At 40.3% G+C, this 26,048-nt stretch overlaps 1 protein-coding gene across 1 annotated transcript in view; it reads right to left on the bottom strand.

Moving 5' to 3' along the window:
* The window catches only part of SCGN (secretagogin, EF-hand calcium binding protein), a 41,918-nt gene extending 18,786 nt beyond the window's left edge, over positions 1 to 23,132 (bottom strand). Inside the window, exons 1-6 of the mRNA XM_082413060.1 lie at positions 18,711 to 23,132; positions 17,731 to 17,801; positions 13,278 to 13,370; positions 9,779 to 9,868; positions 5,413 to 5,469; positions 5,032 to 5,109 (exon numbers count right to left, since the gene is read on the bottom strand). Of these exons, the coding sequence (XP_082269186.1) occupies positions 5,032 to 5,109; positions 5,413 to 5,469; positions 9,779 to 9,868; positions 13,278 to 13,370; positions 17,731 to 17,801; positions 18,711 to 18,792 (471 nt within the window). The 5' untranslated portion in view covers positions 18,793 to 23,132. The remainder of the gene's footprint in view (positions 1 to 5,031; positions 5,110 to 5,412; positions 5,470 to 9,778; positions 9,869 to 13,277; positions 13,371 to 17,730; positions 17,802 to 18,710) is intronic.
* Between the last annotated feature and the right edge of the window lie 2,916 nt (positions 23,133 to 26,048).

Below are 26,048 nucleotides of genomic sequence, written 5' to 3'. Positions count from 1 at the left end.
CTTCAGCTCAGGGCATTCCATTGTAAGAGCTGCCAGCCTGAGGTTTCTTAAATGTAAACTATAGAGCTGTGAAGAAAAGAGCTCTGGGTAACTAGGGCTGCGGGGCTGATGTGTGATGTGCAGAATCTCTTTTCAGCCCAGTACTGACTTTCTAAGCAGTCTACATTTCTCCTCCCTGCCTGTCCTGCCCCTTATAATGGGATGTTTGACTGAGGTGACCCCTGGGGCTTTATGCAGCCACAATTCACTCTTCTTCTCTTTCTCCCTTCCCCAGTTTAATCAGTGTTCCTCTTTTCTCCAGAACAATTTTGTGGAACCCTTTCTTGTTTCTTTCATTCATTTGTGTCCTTTTTGGTGTTTAAGAAGTTGTCAATTCTTAGGAGTATTTAGGGACTTCAGGAGGAGAAAAATCCATCTTTCTGGGTAATAAATTCTGTTGTGGCTGTCAGAGCTCCTGTATTATTTTATCTTTAAAAATACTAAGAGAATCCTAATCTCCTAACATGGCTTTGCCCTCACCTTGCTCTTCACTTTATTCATAGGGATTTGTATCTCTTCTTGATCTCTCATAGAGCTCAGCCTTCCCTCTTTTGAAAGTTTTCATTTTAATAATTTGACATTTAGACTTTCAAACGTGAATGTTATGGTTTGAATACAGTTTGAAGATGGATTTGGGTCTGAATTTCCACTCCGTCCTTATCATCTCTGACCTATAATCCTCAGTTTTTTCATTTACAAAATAGGGGTTTAAAAATACTTATTTCATAAGGTTCATGTGAGAATCAAATAAGATGTTTGAAAAGTGCTTCACACAGGGCCCAGCACAGAAGGAACTCTCAATTATTAGGATTAAAATATTTAATACTAGAACAAACACTGGCTACGTTTCAATGAAAATAAAGTACTGTGTGTACTCTGTTAAGAAGACATCTTTAAAAAAATTTAACTTTAATTCTTTTCACCTACCTTTTTTTTTAATTGAAGTATAGTTGATTTACAGTGTTTCAGGTATACAGCAAAGTGATTCAGCTATACATACATGTGTGTGTGTATATATATATTTTTCAGATTCTTTCCCGTTATAGGTTATTACAAGATATTAAATATAGTTCCCTGTGCTATACAGTAGGTCCTTGTTGTTTATCTATTTTATATATAGTAGTGTGTATCTGTTAATCCCAAATTCCTTATTTATCCCTCTCCTGGCCTTTCCCCTTTGTCCACCTACCTTTTCTTGTCCTGCCTTTGCTGAAGCTCTAGAATTGCTGCTTCATTGCAGTCCATCTTATTTTTTTAAAAATCCAGAAAACTTTTCAAGAATCTTTTAATTGGATCTCAAGGTGAAATTGCTGTATTTAAGGGCTGAAAGGAAAATTGAACTCAATTCCTACTTATGGGTCAGTACTCTAGGGCAGTGATACACACAGTGGGGATGAAAGGGAGGGACCAGAGGGAATGTTTGCTCCCTTTCCCGTTCTTACCAAATTTCCTCCCAGTTGGAAGACTCCATAAGGTCAGAGACCGTATCTTCCTTGGTAGGTTCTCCCTAAATATTTGTTGAAGGAATGAACTCACATCTTTGTATGAACTAGTTTACCAGAGCGCATTCTAACCTGAGAGAGCAGCATTAAGAGAGTGGGGTTTTGGTGAGGGAGGGGATATTCTAGGTCACTTTGAGACCCTACCTCTCAGCCCAGAAAAAACATCTCAGACCCAGCTTAAGAAAAGGAGCAGAGTGACGTGACTTGCGAATCCACAGGGGCATATACTAGGCTCGCCCTGCTCTGACTGTCCCTTCTGGATTTGCTCTGCTTTGTCTCCATGCCTCCAGCTCTAGCCCTCACTCCTGTCCCTCCTACCTCCCGTCATCAGCTCGGGGCTCCCATCTCTCTGTCTGTCTCTGTCCCCTGGGCTCAGCACGGCTCCTACCCACTGCCTGGTTGGGATCCTTCTGGGTGACTCTTTGTGATGAAGGACCCCAGTGAGAGACATAAGGAGGGAGCTCAGCACTTCCAGGCTCCCTTTCTGGTTCTGGCCTGGAGGGTCTGGTTTTAAACAAGGAAAGAGAAAAAGGAGAATTTCGGAACATGAAGCACTGCTTGAGGAAAGCTGGGTCTGTGCAAGATGCTGCGATGTGCAATATGCAGTATGCGAGGCATCTCAAGAGGGATCAAGAGTCATGATGGAGCCGGAGGGTCCCAAGCAACACAGACAAGGGAGGCGGGAGGGTCCCAAGGGCGAATTTTACTCATATTGTTAGGGTTTATTCATAGCTGTTTATGAGGTAATAACTGAAAATTCAGTTCAGACAATTTGCATTAAGTAGCCCACTGTGTGCCAGGCTCCGTGGGAGGGCTGAGAACACAAAGATAAGATGCCACCTTGCCCTTGAGGAATCACAGCCTAGTGGAGTACAAGATCCATAAACAGTGTCAGCGTCATCCTTGACTCCCAGCTGCTTCATCAGGAAATCCTACTGATTCCGTCTTCAGACAGATCTAGTTCTCATCTCTTCTGCTACCCGACCCTGGTCCAAGCTGCCATCCTCTCTCACCTGGATGGAGCAATGGCCTCTCAACAGGTCTTCCTGATTCCCTCCTTGCCCATTTCGGGCTTTTCTCAACACAGCAGCCAGATCATGGCATCCTCTGCTTCAAATCCTCCAGTGGCTCTCCATCTCCCTCCAACTAAATCCCCAAGTTCTCACAGTGGCCCCAAAAGCCCAACCTGGTCTGGCCTACATCTCATCCTTGCTTACTCTGCTCCAGCCACACTGGTCTCTTCCTGTTCCTGGAAATCCCAGGCACACTCCTGACCCAAGGACTCTGCTTGCTGCACCTTTGGTCCTTTCTCACGTTGCATTTTCTTGAAGGGCCTCCCCTGACCACCCTGTTGAAAATTATACCTCCCCAAACTCCCATCCTAGCTGCCCTGCTGGCACTTGCCTGGTCTACTTTTCAATTTTTTCCATAACGCTATTACCTTATATCAGGCAATGTAATTTATTATTTATTGTGCTTATTGTTAGTGTCAGTCTCTCCTTTGTCTATTTCACCCACTGCTGAATCCTTGATGACTAGAATAGTGCCTGAGGCGTAGCAGGTATTTGAGGAATATTTGTGGAATGGATTAAATGGATGACTATGATGTTAAGACAGTGAAATACACAAGATACTATAGGGGCACAGAGGAGAGGCACTTGGATCCACTACAAAAGAAGGTTATGGAAGATCTGCTAGGGCAAGATGACGTCTAACTAAATCTTGAAGGATGAGCAAGAACCAGGTGGAGAAAAGTAAGGAAAAAATAGCCAAGCTATATTAAAAAGTCAGAAAGCAGTGGCTTAGTATTCTAGTTGGAGGTGGAGGGAAGCCCCTCAGAGTCAAAGGTATTCAAAGAAATACTGGAAACATGCTGGAGATTCTAAATGCAAGCATTTCATTGTGTAGGGCCTGTTTTAAACATTAATGAAATCAAGATAACAACAGCCAGTGCTAACATTGTTAAATCAATGTTGAAAAAAATGCCCAACTGGAAGAATAATCTCCTTGTTATTCTCTCCCCCAGGCAGTTTCAGTCTAATTTCCTTTTTCAGATTATTCATTCTATTAGAGGGTTTCACTGGAACTTAGGTCAAAAGGAAACTAGAGATATCCCTGTAGCTGGGAACCTGCTTCCTGCTTCTCAGGGATTTCCCACGTCACTCTTTAGTGCTAAGTACCTATTTACTCAGGATTTCAAACAGCATTTTGCATGCTATTACAACAAGTCAACATAGTAAGAAGCCAGCTAATTTCCTTGATTGAGATCCTGGCCTGGGGTGTGATTCTGTCCTTGGCATCATCTTTGCTCCTGTCCAGCCCATTTACAAGGTATCTTGGTCAAGAGCACATTCTTCCTTCCCTGCGGGCTGATGCCCTTGGCTGGAAGCAGCGTTCGGAGTAGTCAGAGTACAGAGTGAGAGCCAGGAGGATGCAGGGTTGAAAGCCAGGAGAGCCCAACTTCCAGTTTAACTGGTGCCTTAGGCTAGGCAACTTAACATTTCCCAGTTAATCTGATTTTTATAAAACGAGTCTAGGGATTCAACTTAGTGGTGACTTAGTTACTTACCCTTTCCAAGCCTCAATCATCAGATATACAAAATAGCAGGAACAATGCCAGTGCTATAGAGGAGTTGTTAGAATTAATACAGTATTCGGAAACATCAATTAAAGGCCTAAATAGATGAACCTAGTGGTACACATTTTAACAGGGATCCATAAAACTCTTCTCAGTGATATGCTTCCGTGGCTGTTCACCAGAAGGTTCAGTAAGAGGCGTCTACTCGAGAACTCTTTCTATAATAAGTGTAGCAATTGCACAAGTAATTAAACCTTTACCAGCAATTTCCTTGCTTGTTAATTAAGAAACCTACAGAGTTTGATTGGAATGAAGCACACATCTGGGGATGGGAAGGGGCTCGGGGGGAGATAAATGGTAGAGAAGCCAGATCCAATTCAATACAGATTGTTGATTAGCACTGGGAGAAAAGCATCAAGTTAGGAACTGAAACAGAATATGAGGATGAGTTCACCAAAGGCAGCTTCTCCTACTTCACCATTTTCCAGGGAGCTTTGACGCTGAAATAGTCCTGGGATCACATGATGGCATGAGGGGCAAGTGAAATAATGACAACAAGGACCACAACAACCACCACAGGAAGAGCTAACATGTACTGAACATTTCTTATTTCCTTGATGCTCTGCAAAGTGCTTCATATGCATCCACTCACTTGCCCTCTCAGTAACTAGATACTATTAATCTCCATTTTTCAGATGAAGTAAATAAAGTTGAGAGGCTGGACAGTTTCTCAAGGTCATGGCTAAAGATGGCAGAGGTGGGACACACATCTCCCATCTATCTGATTCCCAATTGCTCTAAATCAACTTGCTAAATGAGTAGAATCGTCCACTGTACCAGACAATGTTTCTGGGCCGTGAGGAGGCAGCGGAGAAGCTGTCCTCATGGAGATCGCATGGCTCAGTTACTCACCATGGTGCCAGTATATTCTTCCAGCTTAGCCTCAGAAATGGCCTTTTTGTGGTGGCGGAAGAGGTCTCGGAGGAAGTTCTGTGACATCAAGAGAAGAGCTGCATTTTATCTAGTGAGCAAATAAACCTAAAAATCTCAAGAGGCTGTATTTTAAGAATTGTGGTTGGTTTGTTTTAGGAAGGAACTGAAATGCTTTTAGCAAGCAGTAAATCCAACATACAGTTTCTAAATCTTCTAAACGCGAATCAGTTTTTTTAAGTAACAAATTCATATCCATGTTTCTTGGAAACACAGAAATCAAACTCATGATACACATAAATCAAATTCCCAGCGATGAGCAAACCCGCCCTTCACCCAGACACAGCTCCCGGCAACACTTACACGAAGCTCAGCAGCTGATATAAAGCCACTGCTGTCAGCATCATATTTGCGCCAAATCTGAAATACACAAAAGCCATTAATCCATTTATCCTCAAATAATTTGGGGTCAACTTATGCTGCTGTCTACTATGGTTCAGCATCTGATAACAGTACTTAACTGGGTGCAACTAAGACTTTGCATGGAGAGTTTTAGGCTTTCTTTGGTGACAGATAATTGTTTGGGCAGAACTCACTAGAAATGACTCACTGCATTCACTTAGAGCCACTTAGGAGGACCACAGTGCACTCACTGAAAGGGAGCTATGGAAAGTTCAAAATGGAAAGATATCAAGGGATGACCTTCAGTGGGAGGCAATATGGCAAACTATGAAATCTTCTTTGTACTAAATTCCTAAAAATGCAGAGTACTCTAAAAAACAACTCTTTAAATACATAGCTCAGCTGGCAAGAAAGTGAGGGGACTTCTAAGAGGTCTGACATGATAGGAAAGCACAAAATGCATGACAGAAACCAAAGTCTGTCCTAGGTACATCTACTGATCTCTGATAACTTAGCCTGTAGCTTTATCAGAAAACTGCGCACAAGGTAGACGGGAGACAAATGCTGGGGCCACCCAAGGTGGGAAGTCAAACTGAGGCACCCACATAAGACTAAAACCCCGAACAGCAATAATCTTAATGCAAAGGTGAACTTCCCCAAAATAAATTGCACGGCAGAAAGGGCCCCTAAGGAATCTTGCCTTTGTGGTCTTGGCTCCAGGTAAAGGGAATAAAACATCTCTGATAATTCCCAGTAGCAAGCCAACCCTTTCATTGGTTTAAGAACAGCATTCGTGGGAGTTCCCTGACAGTCCAGTGGTTAAGACTCTGCGCTTCCAATGCAGGTGGCTTGGGTTCGATATCTGGTCGGGGAACTAAGATCCCACATGCCGTGCAGTGTGGCCAAAAACCCCCACAAAAAACAGCATTCATCCAGCTGAAGATAGTTACTTAAACTGGAAGACAGAACAGCTGAATATTTTTAAGGAAACATTGAACTGCTTTCTTTAGTAAATGGTGTGATTTTGACCACCTCTGATTTTTTCCATATCCAAGCCTCACAAGTTAACAAGTTCCATAACTCCTATACAGAATGAAAAAGTAGCATTAAGTATTTTTTTTAATTGACAGATGTTTCATTGATGTGGAATGGGTTACCTGAGTCATCAACTGCAGGGACCTTAATTCTAGATCACAGCTAGGGTCCTGCCTGAATATCCTGCAGGGATAGTAGGAGATGCTGATATTTAGTGAGAAGTGTTCAGAAACATTGCCCCTTTCAGTCCCTGTCACCAACGTTTCTGCCTGAATCTAACCAGGCTTAGAAAATCAACTGGTTAAATGTGATTTATATACCAACTTTAATGGTGTGACTATACCAGAACTAAGAATGAGAATTTCAAATAACAAAAACATTTTTACCTGCTTTTTTATGCTGTTCCCCAAACATTTTCCATCTAAATTATCTTACAGTTTTACTGCACCTGAGCTATTGGTGGGCCAAAGATCTTTATGTGACTACTATATATGCCTGTCTTTAAAGAATAAAAGCAAAATAAAGAGGTTTCCAGGCAAACAAAATCAGAATTTATTACCAACAGTCTCTTGGTAAAGGATATACTCCAGGAAGGAAGAACACAAAGGAGGAAAATCTAAGATGAAGAAGGAATGATATACAAACACAATGGGAAACATGTGGGCAAATGGAAACATATCTTGTTAACGTAAAATTTGTGGGATTAAAGAAAATAAGATAGAACTAATATTCTGGACAATAATGGCAAGTGAGCTGATAGTTAAAGTGTCTTAAGGTCCTGTAGTTCAGGGGGAATATAAAGACATTAAGGTAGGATTTCTTAAAATATATAGGAGAGTACACAGGTTATAACAAATTTAATTTAAAAATAAAGAATTCAAGAATCCAAAATATTTTTTTTAATTGGGTAGAGAAAGAGAAAGCACTTCTTTACAGAAGAAATTGACAAACTAGAAGGGAGGGAGGAAAAATGGAGAAAGTTTTTTTTTAAAAAAAAGATGGAAATGGCATTATGGAACCTTTCTTTTTCCCATTTCTCAAGATTATTCAAGCCTACATAGGCATAACATTTTAATACTTTCTGCTGATTATAAAAGCAAATCATATTTATTGTGCAAAATTACTGAAATAAAAAACACTACAATCTTCTGAAATTCCTACCCCAAGATAGTCACTTGTCATTTCTATGTGTTTCCTTTTCATTGTGTTTCTATTATATATGTGACAAAATGAAGGGGAAGTCATATGGCCTACACACTTGGGTAGTCTACTATTTTCATTTAAAATTTTCTGTGAGCATTCTTAAACACAACTAAAATTATTTTGAAAATGTCATTTAAAATAATCTGTAAATAATAGAACAGTGATTCTACACAATTGGAAAATACAAAAGTACAGAGAACATAAAGATTATCCAAAATCTTACCCCTAAAAAAAAACAATATTTATCTAGTGTGTATTTACCCGTTGTCTTATTTACGTGGGTGTTAGGGTAAATAATTTTTTAAGCAAAGTTAAGATCATAACGCATATACAATTTTGTTTCTTAACACCATAACGCATTTCCTTCTTGTCATTAGATAGTCTTTGAAAACTTGATTTTCAGTGATGCATAAAGTTCCACAATGGGGTTTTTCTCTCATGAATCTCCAGGGCCTAGAGCAGTTTCTGGCATACTGCAGGGGCACATAAGTATTTGTGGAATGAATGAATTGTATGAATGTATCATAATCTACCTAATTTTTCTTTCATTGTTGAGCATTTATGTTATTTTCAGTTTTAACTATACTAAGTAACAGAAATATTTAATGTACATCATTGTGTAGAAAATTTGTCTGCATCTCTGATTATATCCTTAACATAGATGCTTGGAGAAGTAGAATTATTGAGTCAAAGGGTAAAGATTTTTATTTTATTTTTTTAAATTATTAGCACCTTTAATTATTATTTATTTTATTTATTTATTTATTTTTTGGCTGTGTTGGGTCTTCGTTTCTGTGCTAGGGCTTTCTCTAATTGTGGCAAGTGGGGGCCACTCTTCATTGCGGTGCGCGGGCCTCTCACTATCGTGGCCTCTCTTCTTGCGGAGCACAGGCTCCAGACGCGCAGGCTCAGTAGTTGTGGCTCACGGGCTTAGTTGCTCCGCGGCATGTGGGATCCTCCCAGACCAGGGCTCAAACCCATGTCCCCTGCATTAGCAGGCAGATTCTCAACCACTGCGCCACCAGGGAAGCCCCAAGATTTTTAAAAATTAACTGTGGATTATGAAATTTTAAAGAATCCTGATTACGTTTTTGCAAAATCTCTTTCCATAAAATTATCCCAGTGTGCGTGCCTGCCCGGAGAGCACGAGCCACAGTCTCAGTGCTTGCTTGCCAGCGCTGTATCTTTTTGTTGATCCTCTTAAAATCTTTACCACTTTGGAAAAGTTAGTTGTTTCTAATTTGCATTTCTTTGGTTGCTGTTATATATCAATTGTCTATTCATATTTCTTCTGTGAATTGTCTATGCAAGTGCTTGCTCCATTTCTCATAACTTCCACTTGGCCAGAAGATAAATAAAGTAGTGCACAAGGCTGCTAAGTTATTATCTCCTAAGTGGGGACCTGGTAAGTCTTTCAGGAATGGGGCCCTGGGTGCAGGAGCTGTCTTGAATCTGCCGCTCTGGCCTTGAAGACACCCTGCTCTGCCTTCCCTGGTCTTTCTTCACCCACAGACAGTAACACCCAGAGGCTGAAAGAGGAGATAAGAGGAGCCATTGATTCTGCCTTTTGTTTTTATTCTGGCACAATGATTGCAAAGAGATGCCTGCTGGCTGGATCAGCCCTCTAATAAGTTATATTTTGACCATACTGTGCCTTCAAAACTAGAATTAGTTGCCAACATTTAAAAATAAGTAGTTTCCCATAGAGACTAGATGCCTAGGCTGCATTCTCAGAAGGCAGCAGTTGGCTGGAGCTCACAGGACTCTGGGCTCTTGATGGGCATGTGCTCTCCAGGCTCCACGGCCCCCACCCTACCCTCCCATTACATGCCTCAGGTACCTGCAGGGCCCCTCGTCTAAGCCTTCCTCTAGCCCAGGCTAAGGAGTTTGTCAGCTCAGGGGCAGCCCGGGTCAGCACACTGAGAGAGCACATTGGGGCTTGGGGCCAGGCTCGACACAAGGGCTTCTTTGCTTGGTCTTGTCCTCTGTGGGCAGCTCTCCCTTGGGGACTGGGCAGGAGTGGTGGCAGCCACAGCAGGTGGCTGGGATCCTGGCCTCGCCCTCCATAGAGACACAACCAAACGCTTACCTGCATAAACTCCACACTGCTGTCCAAGGGGGTTTCCCGGCGAAAGAGCAGAAGAAAGTTTTCATCCTCGGACAAGAACATGCAGGCAAGCTAAAGGAAAAGGGAGAGATAGCAGCTGGTGACACTGGCCAGGGCTCCGTGGGTAAAAGGCATCAAGGAACATATTAGAGGGCAGAAGGGCTTGGATCTCTCAGGATGGAGAGCCCAACACGTAGTTCCGTGCCCTTGATTGTCATTTTGGATTCATTGATTCTTTCAAGAAGTGTTGCACCCTTCTAGGTATGAAACACTATGAGTATCTGTCTTCCATGAGCTTACAATCCAAAATAATAATAATCATCTTTATTATTATTTAATAATAAATGTGTTAGTGCTTAAAATGTTCCAGACCTTATTCTGAGAGGCTCCAATTTTGTATTAACAACTCTATAATTATAGTAGAAAATAAAAATACCCAATAATTTTTATATGTGCCATGAATTGTTCTAAATGCTTATATATGCTAACTCATTTAATCCTAACAACCTATAGGGTGCATAGCACATCATTATTATTATTTATTAGTTAAGGAAACTGGGCTACACAGAGATAAGGAACTTGCCATCATTATGTAGTTAGTAAGTGGTGGAGTCAGGACTTCAACTAAGCCCACACTTTTAACCCCTATGCTGTGCTGGTGAGATGTTGTGTATACAGATCGCTTCGGTGCTGTACACAAAAGCAGCAATGATTGCTGTCTGGCTTGATTCTTGAGTTGGCTATGGTTTATATTCTTTTATATTATTAGCATCTATATTGATACTTTAAAAGTTGGTTCACTTGTGGTAAATTTAACCGTCCAGCTGTCTATATGAGCACCAGTTCTATTGATTTACTTTCCTTGCTCCCATGAACAAAGGTAACATGTTCTTCCCCTATGTGACGGTAACACTTGTTTCAGCTCATAGGCATGTTTGGCTGGGTTCTTTGCCAAACCTATGGTATTTCAGTGTATACTGTCTTGTTTCTGAATTGTCCCCCATAAACAGTGGCCATTTCTTCTATAGCTGTAGTTCTCCCAGCATCTTGTTCAATGCTACAGAGGAAGTCCAGAGCAAATGCTTCTGCTAGGTTGTAGGAACGATTAGCCCACACTCCCATTCATATTCTCTAGTTGGATGTAGGTCAGCTCAAGGGCACATCGTGTTAATAACAGCTGTCATATATTGAATACCTACTACATGGCAGGCACTAGCAATGTACTTTTCATTTATCATCTCATTAAATTCTCACACCAATCCTTCAGGTAAATATAAGTATTGGCATGTTAATACTAATGGGAGGCAGCACAATGCAGTATGTGGTTGGCTTTAGTGTGGATCCAAATTCCTTCTCTGTATTCACCTATTATTTGATCTTGGACAATTTGATACCTCTGTGCCTCAATTTCCTCATTTGTAAAATGGAGATAATAATATTTATATCCTGGTGCTTATGTGAAGACTAAAAGTCAGGTGAGGCACTATTTATAAACTGTTTAGCAAAGTCCCTGGTACCTATTAAAAATTTAGTCAGTGGTAACTTCTCTGTGGATGAAGATGATGAACTTGAGGCTCAGAGAGATGAAGTCACTTGGCCAAGGTTTCATATTTCACCTGTTAACTTTGTGTTTTTCCTACCCACCCACACAAGGTCAGCTGAGAACTGCTCTTCAGGACTAAGTGTGTTTTCGCATGGGGTGGCACAGGCTAAGAAACCAAATTAAAATGTAATTCACCAGCCCTAAGTCTTTAGAACGCACTCTGTCTTCAGTTTGACCAGAGTGGCACAGAGGAGCCCTGGACAAATCAAGTACACAGATCATCCCCAAGCTTCACTTTGGCTCTTAGATGTGACTCCTTTCTTATTTTGTTTTGTGCTAAAATATCTAAAATGTGTGCAGGTGAGCTGATTTTATGTCACAAGTACCTGTAATTGGAGTACGCGAAATGGCCAGTGGTATAGCAGGAGGCAGTAGGAGAGACCTTGCTACTCTTTACTCTCACAGACTCATGAGGTTTTAAGGGGACCAAAGCAGTCCTATACCATCAGCATCTCTACAAACAACATCAGTTATGCTCATTGGCAGGACTCCATGACAGGTTGGTTGGCATGGATGTCAAAGTTTTAGCCAAGTTCCCAGTTGCTTCAGGAAGGTCTACCAGTAATTGGTAAGATAATGGCATAGTTTTTCATTATTTACCATGTTTCATTCATTTATTATTAAGTTAACAAATATTTGTTGAGCGCCACTATACGCTATGCTCCGTTCTATGGGCTGGAGAATGTAACCGTGAACATGTAATTATGAATACTTTGGTATTTCTAGCTTGATGCTTACAATTACTTTTCCATTAATCAATACACTGATATGTTTACATCAATTATAATGCAATTATTATTGGTTATATAAATAATTTTTGCCTTTTAGTGAAAACTTTGGAAACAGCTACACTCATAAATCTGGAGTTTAGCTTAGTAGTTTTCTGAAAAGGCAGCCCCCTGGTGTGAACATGTCTATTTTTTATAAGAAGACATAATCTTGCCTTATTATCATAACTTTCTGAAGAAAAATTACTATTTTCACCAACAATATTGACTAAGTACAACAGCATTAAGAGACTAGCTCTTCAGATTTCAGGTAATATGTCTAGCAGGCACTTTTGTCTCTGAAATTAATATCTTACTTTCATAGCAGCTCATTTTTATGTATGGATTTATAAATCTATAGAATAAACCTGTATAGATTCATAACTATAAGTGGGTTACAACTTAATCCAGTGCCACTTACTGGCCATACGATGCTAGGAAAGTAACTTAGTTTCCTCATCAGTAAAATAGAGATAATGTTCCATGCCCATTTTCTATAGCTACTGTGGGGGTAAAGTAACATAATATGTGTGGAAATCCTTTCTAAACTGTAAACCTTTTTGTAACTGGAAGGAAAAATTATCAGGTTAAAGACAGACTGTGCCTGGCACTGCATGCTTAACACAGTTCCTTGCTTTAGTAGGTACTTAATAAGTGTGGGTTGAGTTGAAGTAGAGGCGGCTGCTCTCTGTTTTGTTTTTAATGATGTTCACGGACAGATCTTTCCAATCTCCATTGGGAACTGATACTGAAGTTTAAACTCATTTATTGTCAGTACGTTTTCCCTTATGTCAAGGTTGAATTTGAACAGGACACTGTGGAAAGAGACAAATATTAGATCAAGTAACTGAAAAGCCTCCAGCATATCAATTCCCCAATTATAAAATAAGTATAAATATTGATTGACCTAAATAAAATGATGGAAGCATCATATACTCTTTGTTATTAAGCTGATGAAAAAGGAAAAGTGAGCTCTTCAGAAATGTTATGTAACCCAGCTGCCTTGCAGAGGGTTCTAATTTTCCAATCAAATGTAAAACTTTCATTATCCATCAGAGAAAATTATAGCCCAAGAAGGTAGAGTCAAGAAAGTTACAGTCATAAAAGGTACCTCTTTCATCTGTATGCGACCGTCTTTAGAGACATTGTGGGCAGACATAAATTGTTGTTTCATCTTCTGCACATTTTCTTCCATGACTGCATCCTACAGTGGGCCAGACAGAACCACATTAAAGCCACTGAGATTCCAAAAATGTAGTTAGGATATCAAATATTCAGAGTATATAGCCTGATAATTATGTTAGTCTAACCTGGAAAGTAAGTTACTTAGCCATTGAAAGTGATCCCATCAAGTTGCACATGAGAGACAGACAGAGAGAGAGAGAGAGATGGAGATTTCTTAAACAAATAACCACTAATCAGAATCCTAACTAGATAAGACTATGTAGCTAGTGAGCTCCTAAAATATGAATGAAGAGAAGCTTAGAGACTAGACTGTTGATAGAATGAATTTGAACATCATTCTATATTTGGTTGTGACAAAAGATTGTATTGTAATGAACATATAAACTTTCTTCCCAAGAACTCAGAGGTTTTTTTTATTCTTTTCTATTTGAAAAGTCCAGCTCTTCTGGGTCCCCAGTTTGCTAGAGTTTATTCTTTTAATCTTGGTCTCACCAAGGAAAAAAATAATTAGGGGAAAATAATTAAAGAGGAAACCAAATAGATAATCATTGAACTACCGAAGACGTCACATATCCCTTCCTTGTACAACCTTTTCCACACATTAAATTGTTCTTCATCAATGGACTGCAGGGTTATTACAAAGAAAGGTGACATGTATAATCAACAATGGAGAATGAATTTTGATGTAGGGGCTGAGAGGCTCAGATACTCCCAAACAGTGCCGTATTCCTAGACTTCAGACTAGATCAGTTATACTAAATTTATTCTCCCTAATACTACTACACTATGCCTGCCAACCAGGTTTCCTCATTTGACACTCCACTAAGTAATGAGAGATTAGCCTCTTTAGTCTTGGCGCCATAGATTGTGTGGTTTGTTTGCTTGTATGAGTGTGTATGTGCATCATACAGAAAAATCACAGTGGAAATCACGCAAGAAAGTGGGTCTTCACTTTGAATTTCAGCTTGGCCTTCTACCTTTAGTTTGAAGGCACAGAAACTTGACTTCCGTCCTCTCAGACCTCTAACTCCAAAGTCCATGATTATCCCTTGGACCTAAAACAAAAGAGTCTAGGGCTCCCTCTGTTGTAATTTCCCATCAGCACCAACCCTGCTCTCCTTGTCTGAGACTCTAGGCCCCAGCAGAGTATTCATCTCTGAAGCATTGAAACAGGCCCAGGATGTGCTACAATCTGTACGCGAAGAATGCATACACAGCCCCAGAAAGCAATGCTGTGCAACAGACTGGCTAGATCTGGACCTAGTTCAGAGGCCAGTTCTGAGTATTTGAAAAGACAAAAGGCAGAGATATGAGGGGAGTGGGTAACAGAAACAGCAGCAAGAGCAGCCGATGCTTCCATTAAGTCAAGCCCCTCAGAGGCTGTGAGGAACAGGTAATTACAAGCAGGCTGGTTGCTCTCCAAGGTTGACTAGCAGGCAGCTTGCTGTTAGAAATCTTCAAATTCCTTCCCCCAAGGTCTCTGTGACTCGCTAATCAGGGCAGGAAAGTAGAGCTATTCAGGCCTCTGATGAACTGCTTGTCACACTTAAACACCAGGGTGAGGGGCTGCCTGGTCATGGAGGCCCCCCTGCTGCTGCTTCTGTACCCAGTGGGGCATCACTGATTAAAAGTAGGTGTCACAAATGGTGATTATCCCTCCGCTGAGAGGGACATGTCTTCGTGTTAAGGACATACTTAGGGCCTATTCATTTCTCAGCAGGAAAAAAAGTCCAGAGTTAGGAACAGTTTCCTTAATCATGGTTGTCCCATGGAGCCCAGTGAAGGTCCCTGTAACTATATTCCCTGGGGTAACGCCTCAGCATTTTGAAAGGAAACAATGGCAGATGACAGCATTTCTGATTAACAGTTTAAACAGCTTATCCCCTGGCTCCAAAACCTCTCTCCTTTGCCAAGTGCTGAGGAGGGGCACCTGGGGCTACAGCCACAACTCAGCAGGACTGGCCTAATTATATTACAGTCCCCTGTCTGACAGGTAATCACTGTTCCTGGAGGGAACAGAGTGAAAGAAGATGCAGTGTGACTCAGGGTGCTTTTAAAATGCAAGACCCCAGACAGACCCCCAAATGTACTGAAATACCTAAGAGGTGGGACCTGGGGCCTTGCATGTTAACAAATACAGGTAATTCTTAAGCACACCAAAATTTTATTTTCACTAGCCTAAGGACTCTGCAAGCCTTCCAAGCCCTTCGCCTCTGGACTCAGGAGTGCTTGCACTGAACACAGTTGCACAGCAGACTGGTGAGTCATTTGTTGTTTCCTTTCCTCCGAGGACCATGCCTGCCCATGTGTGAGAAGGTGAGGCCATGGGCCAGATCTGAGGGAGGGGTGATGGTAAGATCAGCCAAGCTACGGGAGATGGCATCCACCTTCTCCCTCACTAATGGGAACGATGCCTTTAAAGTCAGCCCAAGCCCCAGAAGAAGGCAGCTCGCAGTGTCCTCAGTCTAGAGCAGACCCCAGTGTTTGAGTAGCCCTACCCCTCATCCCATGACTGAAAATTAGACACTTTCGGTTTCAATAGTGACAGCAACTTTTCTCCTCCTTTTCTTTAAATCACTAAAGCAAGGAGCTTTCTGAAAAGGTGTGAAGTTCCAAGTCTCTGGGGTTTAGTTTTTTTGACCATCCAGTTTATTTTTTTTTTAAACATCTTTATTGAAGTATAATTGCTTTACAATGGTGTGTCAGTTTCTGCTTTATAACAAAGTGAATCAGTTATACATATACATACATCCCCATATCTCTTCCCTCTTGCATCTCCCTCCCTCCCACCCTCCCCATCCCACCCCTCTAGGTGGTCACAAAGCACCAAGCTGATCTCCCTGTGCTATGAGGCTGCTTCCCACTAGCTATCTATTTTACATTTGGTAGTGTATATATGTCCATGACACTCTCTCACGACCATCCAGTTTATTGCAAGACTTTGAATGGTTTTGCCTTCATCTTTTTGTTTTCCTGAAATACTCCTGTCATGTTTGACAAAATGGCGTCAGACCCATGGGTTCTGGAATGACACGAGCCTTTGCATTTACAGTAGTAAGTGGCAGCAAAGCAGAGAAAGAGAGAGACAGAGATATAAGGGAAGGAAAGCGAAAAGGAGAGGAGAGAAACTGATAAAAGAAAAGAAATGAAGGGCAAAGAGAGATAGGAAAGAGAGAGGAGCGACAATGAGAGAGCTTGAGAAACAGACTGAAGAGAGAAAAAGCAGGAGAAACAAAGAGACAGGAGAGGGACAAAGACAGATGGAGAGACATGAGAAATAGAGCTGAGAGAGAGAGATGAGAGACAGAGAAGTCACAGAGAAAGTCAAGAGATGATGGGAGAGGAGAGCCATGAAACACAGAATGAGAAACAGAAATGGGCAGAAACATAAGAGAAACAGAGATCAGAAGAGAGACGGAAAATGAGAGGCAGACGGGCTGGGGGCGAGAGAGGGAGACTACGAGTTCTGTGTATGGCTGTTAGAGGCAGATGGCAGCCTCTCTTATTCTGAGCTGACTGCCCTTCCCCCAGAAACAGCGTCCCCAAGCTGCTTGTTCCCCGCACTGGGCTCCTACGTGAAAGTGTGATGCACTCCAGTATTCTTCCATGTAAACAACTATAGCTGAGGATAAGCTGTCGCCACAATTCGTTTTAAACGCTACTATCTCCAGAGCTACTCCTCTTACCATGTATCCCCTGATAGAGTCTTTACCAGGTTATCCCAGCCCCAGGCTGGTGCGTCTCTGTGTGCATTTTTCCTCTGCTTTGGTACAGGGCTCATCAAAAGGTAATCTGCATCTCTCAAGGCCAGATTTACCATCAGGGAGGGATATGGACACTGGATGGATTGGTTTACATTTATACTTGGGCTCTGGGTATGTTTATTATTTTCTGGTTTGCCATTTCCTAAGAAATTTGTAACCTTTTTGACAAAACGAAAAATGATTTTGAATGGTTTGTTTGTGGTTTGCTATCCAAGTAATATCAAAGGCACTAAACACCCAGAGCCTGAAAAGCTCTTAACATCTTTTCCACCTTTCTGAACAAAGTAAGCTACCTTATCTCTAGGTTTAAATCCATTAGCAGAGACATAACCAAGGAGACGTTCAAAACAAGGTTGTTTGAATCTACAGTTAAAATCTCTGAGTGGATGACAAATGTCACACTAAAAGTCAGTGACCAGCATGTCAAGTGCTACAGCTGAACCTCATAAAACCTACCTAAATCCCTCTGTGCTGCTAGGAGAGGGAGAAAAATTACATGCAGGGAAGAAAAGAGGTCAGATGTGATTAATAGGTACAAATCAACATAAGATTTGGATGCTTTTTATAATTCACTAAGAGACACATAAATTAATGCTTAGTGGCACAAGTACTTACATCAGTACAAAATGGCGGCAACATGTGGTAAAAGAAAGCATCAAGCTCCTTCTCTTCTATGTAACCTTTTTCTAAATGCAAGAAGGTATCCATAAATAATAGTCACTTACACAGAATAACATGTGACATTTAGTATTTAACATTTAACATCTAAGTTTGTTTTTAGTCTCAAATTTATAAAATCCCCATGGACACTATCTACTGTAACTCTAATTAAGTGCCAGTATCTACCTCTAGATGACATGGATGTGAATAGCAAATACACATTTGAGAGTAAATGCTTTGTGCTGGGGTTTGTATAAATATTGGGGAGAGGAAAGCTATTTATACATGAATTTTAATCCACAAATAAACGTGAGTTTTAGAATAAACTCTAACCCAAGGATTTTGCAGTCTTGGAAAAATTTAAGAGATGTAAGCATTGAATCTTAGTTTGCAAGGTTAAAACACACACTTTAGATATTTTCTTTATGTTTCTCTTTTAATGAAGACAAAGCAAATGTAAGTAGTTCTTTTCAAATAGTTTTTTGGGGAGTGAGGGTAGTGTCTTTTTGAAAGTTGATAAAATTCACCCTCTCTTTGAGAGACTGGGGGTTACACAACAAAGTCATTGAGTAAAAATGAGCATTTGAGTAAAAATGTCAGAGAGGGCTGACTTCAGATACCCGAGTGTCAGCCCACAAGCCTCTAATATATACAGTGATATTTGTCATTATATATACGGTATATCACTGCACACACACACACAGGTTGGGGGGTGGGGGCCGGGGTGTAGTTTCAGGTCTCTCCTCCCACCCTGAACTTTCACAAGGTATCAAGAAGTGCAGCTCCAGTATACCAAACGTCTGTTAGGTATACTGCGTTAGGTATATTGCATTAACAGCGCTGGAAGACAACTTCTTCTGCAGGGAAAGACGTATGGGGAAGAGGGAACTCTAGGTCCTTTCAGCAAGGCTGTACAGGTGGCTTGTTTTACTCACCCTCTGCGTCAAAGCGCTGCCAGACCTGCCAGAAGCCAGCGGCGTCCAAGCGCCCCTGAGTTGTTTCGCGGGTGCTGTCCATGGTATTGACAACGAAGCGCAGGCACCCGCCGGCAAGAAACAGCTAGAGAACTTTGATAAGGACTCCTTTACGGTATCTTCTGACACTCTTGCCTCCTTCTTTCGCCCTCTGATTTCCTTTGAGCACCAGTCTGAGGGGCGGGCACGGGGGCAGCTGGCGAGGCAGCTGCTGGCGCCTTAGCGTCGCTGTGCCGTCCCCAAGGGCCCACCGCGGACTCTCGGGGAAACCAGCTGCTGGGAACCCGCCCTCTTCATGGCGCGTCGTCCCTGACCCGCCCAGCGCGCTGTCTGTCCTGGGCACACCAGCGGGGAGCTCTTGTCTGCCTCAGCGCTGTGGGGAAGTGGGGGAGAAAGGATCTGTCTCCGGGCGGTCATGGTTCACTCTCTTTGCCCCTTAACTTGTTTGTCAAACTCAGAGAAAGTATCCCCCTTATGTTTCACTCACCTTCCAAACGTGTGTCTCAACGGGTTTTCTAGAGACAGCTCCCCCATTTAAAGGGTTGGAAGGGTGTCAGTGTTAGGATCCTTTGACCTGATGATTTAGAAATGTCGTGTGTGGGGAGGGTGGGGGTGAGGAGGAGAGGGGTGATAGTGCTGGGGTGGGTAGGAGGTTACCAGTAAGCAAGGAGACAGTCAACAGGGCAATTACTGAGCTCTGATTGTAGAGGGCACGCACGTTGCAGAGCTGTAATGCACTATAAGGACTTGCATCTACATAGAGATTCTGCAGGGAACTGTGGTCTAAATCAGGCTGTTAAGATGCTGAGGGAAGTTCATACTATGCCATGCTCTTCCAGGAAAGGATTGTCTAGGGGGAGACATGGTGGCCGACTGCAGAGTTCTTAGGTAGAAGTTTAGGTGATTGTGTTTGGCTCCTCAGAACCACACTAAGACCAAAGGAAAAACCATTTGGAAGAACACAGAGCTCTCGTGATCAGAATTGTTCAAAACTTGACTGGATGTTTTGTGAAATAGTGAGCTGAGTGATACTGATGGCTTCTGACCATGTGCTTAGAACCTTTTGTTGAGGAATCTATAGAAGGAGCTTGGGCAATAGGAGAGTTGGACCAAATATCGATCTTTATGGCACTCTAACTCTGCTATTAACATTTAATTTTATTTTTTAAAAGCACATGTACATAAGCCACCTAAATTAGAGTATTGAAAAGAACATGACACTAATGGTCAGACAGTCCCGGGTTAGGATCCCAGCTCCATCACTTACTAGCTTTGTGACCTGCATCATTAGTTTTCATCTCTAAGTCTCGGTTTTCTCAACTGTAGAATGGGGATTATAATAGCTTTGGAGAGTTTCTGTGAGGACCAAAGCCACTCTCAACAGTGCACAATAAATTGTAATTGCTATGGTCTTGTAAAGGATAAGAGGTGACTATATTGTAAAAAAAAAAAAAAAAAAAAGCAAAGGTTTAGAGAAAACAAGCAAAGTCTGAGAAACTGTCACAGCCAAGAGAAGTCTAAGAAGACATGATTAAATGAAACATTGTATCCTGGGTGGTATTCTAGAGCAGAAAAAGGACATTAGGCAAAAACTAAGAAAATTTGAATAAAAATGGACTTTAGTTAACAATAATAATAAATTATGTAGAGGCAAACAGGTCTGGGTTTAGGGCCAGCTTTGCCTCTTACTAGCTGTGATATTAGTCAAGTTACTCAAAAGAAGCTTCACTTTCTTCACCTGTAGAAGGGAGATAATAGTAGTATTTGCCTTGTATTACTGTCATAAAGTTTAAATGAAAAAAATTCTTATAAACCTCTAAGCACAGAAAACACAGTAAATATTCAGTGTAGGTTAGCTACTAAAATGATGAATCTTCCTTACATACACATTTGGAAGATGGTGATATAGACTTCAGGATTTTTGAGGAATGTGGCTTAGGTTGAAGGAAGAAAAACAATATCTTCACTCTTGGGGAAAATGTTGGGTACAAAAATTGGAGAACAAAGCAGGAGGAGAGGATAAGGGACTCAGTATCCATATATCCACATATCACAGGTGGTCCTGGGAAACTATTGGATATAATGTCAAACGTCAGTCAGGAAGACTGATAAATACGGACTCACAAGGTTGGTGACTGTTTTCTGATAAATAGTGGGAAAAAAAGAAAACACAAGGCAAATGTCAGAAGTAATAGTCAAGGTCTAATGTAGTGGATGGTTAAATGATGGTAAGTCACTATGATAGTCTTTGCTGCATACATAGAAATCTTGATTTTCAAGCCTGACAACACACAAAAAATGCTCAGAACATAAGGTTAAGATTAAAAAGCAAGTTACAAAAATGCACGTATTGCATGACCCAAATCTTTAAAATAAAATACATGTTTCAACACATAGGAAAACAATGTAAGAATATACACTAAAAATGTAAATGATTATCTCTGGAATGGGGAAGTGGGAGAATAATGGGTGATTTTAATTTTGTTATTTGTAATTCTTCTACTTTAAAACTTTCTACAAAAGCATATAATGCAAACATAGTTTTTAAAAGTTGTAAAGGTGAAATCTAGAGAAAGAAGGAAAGAAGTACAGCTACAAGGACTGCTGTTCTTCTTAGAACTCCAGAACAAATGGAACTTGGACCAATTTCCAGGAGCCTGGCATGTGGAGCTCTCTGGGGAGTTGTAATTTCCATTCAATGGCTTACTTTTTTTTAAAATTTTATTTATTTTTTTATACAGCAGTTTCTTATTAGTCATCCATTTTATACACATCAGCGTATACATGTCAATCCCAATCTCCCAATTCATCACACCCCCACCCCCACCCCCCACTGCTTTCCCCCCTTGGTGTCCACACGTTTGTGCTCTACATCTGTGTCTCTATTTCTGCCCTGCAAACCAGTTCATCTGTACCATTTTTCTAGGTTCCACATATATGTGTTAATATACGATATTTGTTTTTCTCTTTCTGACTTACTTCACTCTCTATGACAGTCTCTAGATCCATCCACGTCTCTACAAATGACCCAATTTCGTTCCTTTTTATGGCTGAGTAATATTCCATTGTATATATGTACCACATCTTCTTTATCCATTCGTCTGCCTATGGGCATTCAGGATGCTTCCATGACCTGGCTATTGTAAATAGTGCTGCAATGAACATTGGGGTGCATGTGTCTTTTTGAATTATGGTTTTCTCTCGGTATATGCCCAGTAGGGGGATTGCTGGGTCATATGGTAATTCTATTTTTAGTTTTTTAAGGAACCTACATACTGTTCTCCATAGTGGCTGTATCAATTTACATTCCCACCAACATTGCAAGAGGGTTCCCTTTTCTCCACACCCTCTCCAGCATTTGTTGTTTATAGATTTTCTGATGATGCCCATTCTAACTGGTGTGAGGTGATACCTCATTGTAGTTTTGATTTGCATTTCTCTAATAATTAGTGTTGCTGAGCAGCTTTTCATGTACTTCTTGGCCATCTGTATATCTTCTTTGGAGAAATGTCTATTTAGGTCTTCTGCCCATTTTTGTATTGGGTTGCTTGTTTTTTTAATATTGAGCTGCATGAGCTGTTTATATATTTTGGAGATTAATCCTTTGTCCGTTGGTTCGTTTGCAAATATTTTCTCCCATTCTGAGGGTTGTGTTTTCGTCTTGTTCATGGTTTCCTTTGCTGTGCAAAAGCTTTGAAGTTTCTTTAGGTCCCGTTTGGGTTTTTTTTGTTTGTTTGTTTTTGTTTTTTTTAAACATCTTTATTGGAGTATAATTGCTTTACAGTGGTGTGTTAGTTTCTGCTTTATAACAAAGTGAATCAGTTATACATATACATATGTCCCTCAGAATGTGAGAAAATATTTGCAAATGAAGCAACTGACAAAGGATTAATCTCCAAAATTTACAAGCAGCTCAGGCAGCTCAATATCAAAAAAACAAAAAACCTAATACAAAAATGGGCAGAAGACCTAAATAGACATTTCTCCAAAGAAGATAAATAGATTGCCAACAAACACATGAAAGAATGCTCAACATCATTAATCATTAGAGGAATGCAAATGAAAACTACAATGAGATATCATCTCACACCAGTCAGAATGGCCATCATCAAAAAATCTACAAACAATAAATGCTGGAGAGGGTGTGAGAAAAGGGAACCCTCTTGCACTGTTGGTGGGAATGTAAGTTGATACAGCCACTATGGAGAACAGTATGGAGGTTCCTTTAAAAACTAAAAATAGAACTACCATACGACCCAGCAATCCCACTACTGGACATATACCCTGAGAAAACCATAATTCAAAAAGAGTCATGTACCAAAATGTTCATTGCAGCTCTATTTACATTAGCCAGGACATGGAAGCAATCCATTGGTTTATTTTTGTTTTTATTTCCATTACTCTAGGAGGTGGATCAAAAATGTTCTTGCTGTGATTTATGTCAAAGAGTGTTCTTCCTACGTTTTCCACTAAGAGTTTTATAGTGTCCAGTCTTACATTTAGGTCTCTAACCCATTTTGAGTTTATTTTTGTGTATGGTGTTAGGGAGTGTTCTAATTTCATTCTTTTACATGTAGCTGTCCAGTTTTCCCAGCACCACTTATTGAAGAGACTGTCTTTTCTCCATTGTATATCCTTGCCTCCTTTGTCATAGATTAGTTGACCATAAGTGCATGGGTTTATCTCTGGGCTTTCTATCTTGTTCCATTGATCTATGTTTCTGTTTTTGTGCCAGTACCATATTGTCCTCAATACTGTAGCTTTGTAGTATAGTCTGAAGTCAGGGAGTCTGATTCCTCCAGCTGTTTTTTTTTCGTCAAGACTGCTTTGGCTATTCGGGGTCGTTTGTGTCTCCATACAAATTTTAAGATTTTTTGTTCCAGTTCCGTAAAAAATGCCATTGGTAATTTGATAGGGATTGCATTGAACCTGTAGATTGCTTTGGGTAGTATAGTCATTTTCACAATATTGATTCTTCCAATCCAAGAACATGGTATATCTCTCCATCTGTTAGTATCATCTTTAATTTCTTTCATCAGTGTCTTATACTTTTCTGCATACAGGTCTTTTGTCTCCCTAGGTAGGTTTATTCCTAGGTATTTTATTCTTTTTGTTGCAATGGTAAATGGGAGTGTTTCCTTAATTTCTCCTTCAGATTTTTCATCATTAGCATATAGGAATGCAAGAGATTTCTGTGCGTTAATTTTGTATCCTGCAACTTTACCAAATTCATTGATTAGCTCTACTAGTTTTCTGGTAGCATCTTTAGGATTCTCTATGTATAGTATCATGTCATCTGCAAACAGTGACTGTTTTACTTCTTGTTTTCCAATTTGTATTCCTTTTATTTCTTTTTCTTCTCTGATTGTCATGGCTAGGACTTCCAAAACTATGTTGTATAATAGTGGTGAGAGTGGACATCCTTGTCTTGTTCCTGATCTTAGAGGAAATGCCTTCAGTTTTTCACCATTGAGAATGATGTTTGCTGTGGGTTTGTCGTACATGGCCTTTATTATGTTGAGGTAGGTTCCCTGTATGCCCACTTTCTGGAGAGTTTTTATCATAAATGGGTGCTGAATTTTGTCAAAAGCTTTTTCTGCATCTATTGAGATGATCATATGATTTTTCTTCTCCAATTTGTTAATATGGTGTATCACATTGATTGGTTTGCATATATTGAAGAATTCTTGCATCCCTGGGATAAATTAAAAGGTGTATGATCCTTTTAATCTGTTGTTGGATTCTGTTTGCTAGTATTTTGTTGAGGATTTTTGCGTCTATATTCATCAGTGATATTGGTCTGTAATTTTCTTTTTTTGTAGTATCTTTGTCTGGTTTTGGTATCAGGGTGATGGTGGCCTCATAGAATGAGTTTGGGAGTGTTCCTCCCTCCGCAATTTTTTGGAAGAGTTTGAGAAAGATGGGTGTTAGCTCGTCTCTAAATGTTTGATAGAATTCACCTGTGAAGCCACCTGGTCCTGGACTTTTGTTTGTTGGAAGATTTTTAATCACAGTTTCAATTTCATTACTTTTGATTGGTTTGTTCATATTTTCTATTTCTTCCTGGTTCAGTCTTGGAAGGTTACACCTTTCTGAGAATTTTTCCATTTCTTCCAGGTTGCCCATTTTATTGGCATAGTGTTGCTTGTTGTAGTCTCTTAGGATTCTTTGTATTTCTGTGGTGTCTGTTGTAACTTCTACTTCTTCATTTCAATTTTTATTGATTTGAGTCCTCTTCCTCTTTTTCTTGATAAGTCTGGCTAATGGTTTATCAATTTTGTTTATCTTCTCAAAGAACCAGCTTTTAGTTTTATTGATCTTTGCTATTGTTTTCTTTGTTTCTATTTCATTTATTTCTGCTCTGAACTTTATGATTTGTTTCCTTCTGCTAACTTTGGGTTTTCTTTGTTCTTCTTCTCTAGTTCCTTTAGGTGTAAGGTGAGAGTGTTTATTTGAGATTTTTCTTGTTTCTTGCGGTAGGCTTGTATAGCTATAAACTTCTCTCTTAGAACTACGTTTGCTGCATCCCATAGGTTTTCGATCATCGTGTTTTCATTGTCATTTGTCTCTAGGTATTTTTTGATTTCCTCTTTGATTTCTTCAGTGATCTCTTGCTTATTTAGTAACGTATTGTTTAGCCTCCATGTGTTTGTGTTTTTTACATTTTTTTCCCCTGTAATTGATTTCTAATCTCATAGCGTTGTGGTCAGAAAAGATGCTTGGTATGATTTCAATTTTCTTAAATATACTGAGGTTTGATTTGTGACACAAGATGTGATCTATCCTGGAGAATGTTCCATGCGCACTTGAGAAGAAAGTGTAATCTGCTGTTTTTGGATGGAATGTCCTATAAATATCAATTAAATCTATCTGGTCTATTGTGTCATTTAAAACTTGTGTTTCCTTCTTAATTTTCTGTCTGGATGATCTGTCCGTTGGTGTAAGTGAGGTGTTAAAGTCCCCCACTATTATTGTGTTACTGTCGATTTCCTCTTTTATAGCTGTTAGTATCTGCCTTATGTATTGAGGTCCTCCTATGTTGGGTGCATATATATTTATAATTGTTATATCTTCTTCTTGGATTGATCCCTTGATCATTATATAGTGTCCTTCCTTGTCTTTTGTAACATGCTTTATTTTAAAGTCTATTTTATCTGATATGAGTATTGCTACTCCAGCTTTCTTTTGATTTCCACTTGCATGGACTATCTTTTTCCATCCCCTCACTTTCAGTCTGTATGTGTCCCTAGGTCTGAAGTGGCTCTCTTGTAGACAGCATATATATGGGTCTTGTTTTTG

Source organism: Balaenoptera physalus (genome assembly GCF_965194825.1).
Source record: "Balaenoptera physalus genome assembly, chromosome: 11".
NCBI classification, from domain to species: Eukaryota; Metazoa; Chordata; class Mammalia; order Artiodactyla; family Balaenopteridae; genus Balaenoptera; species Balaenoptera physalus.
The sequence above is the reverse complement of the archived record's forward strand: the minus strand, read 5'-3'. Positions and strand labels throughout refer to the sequence as shown.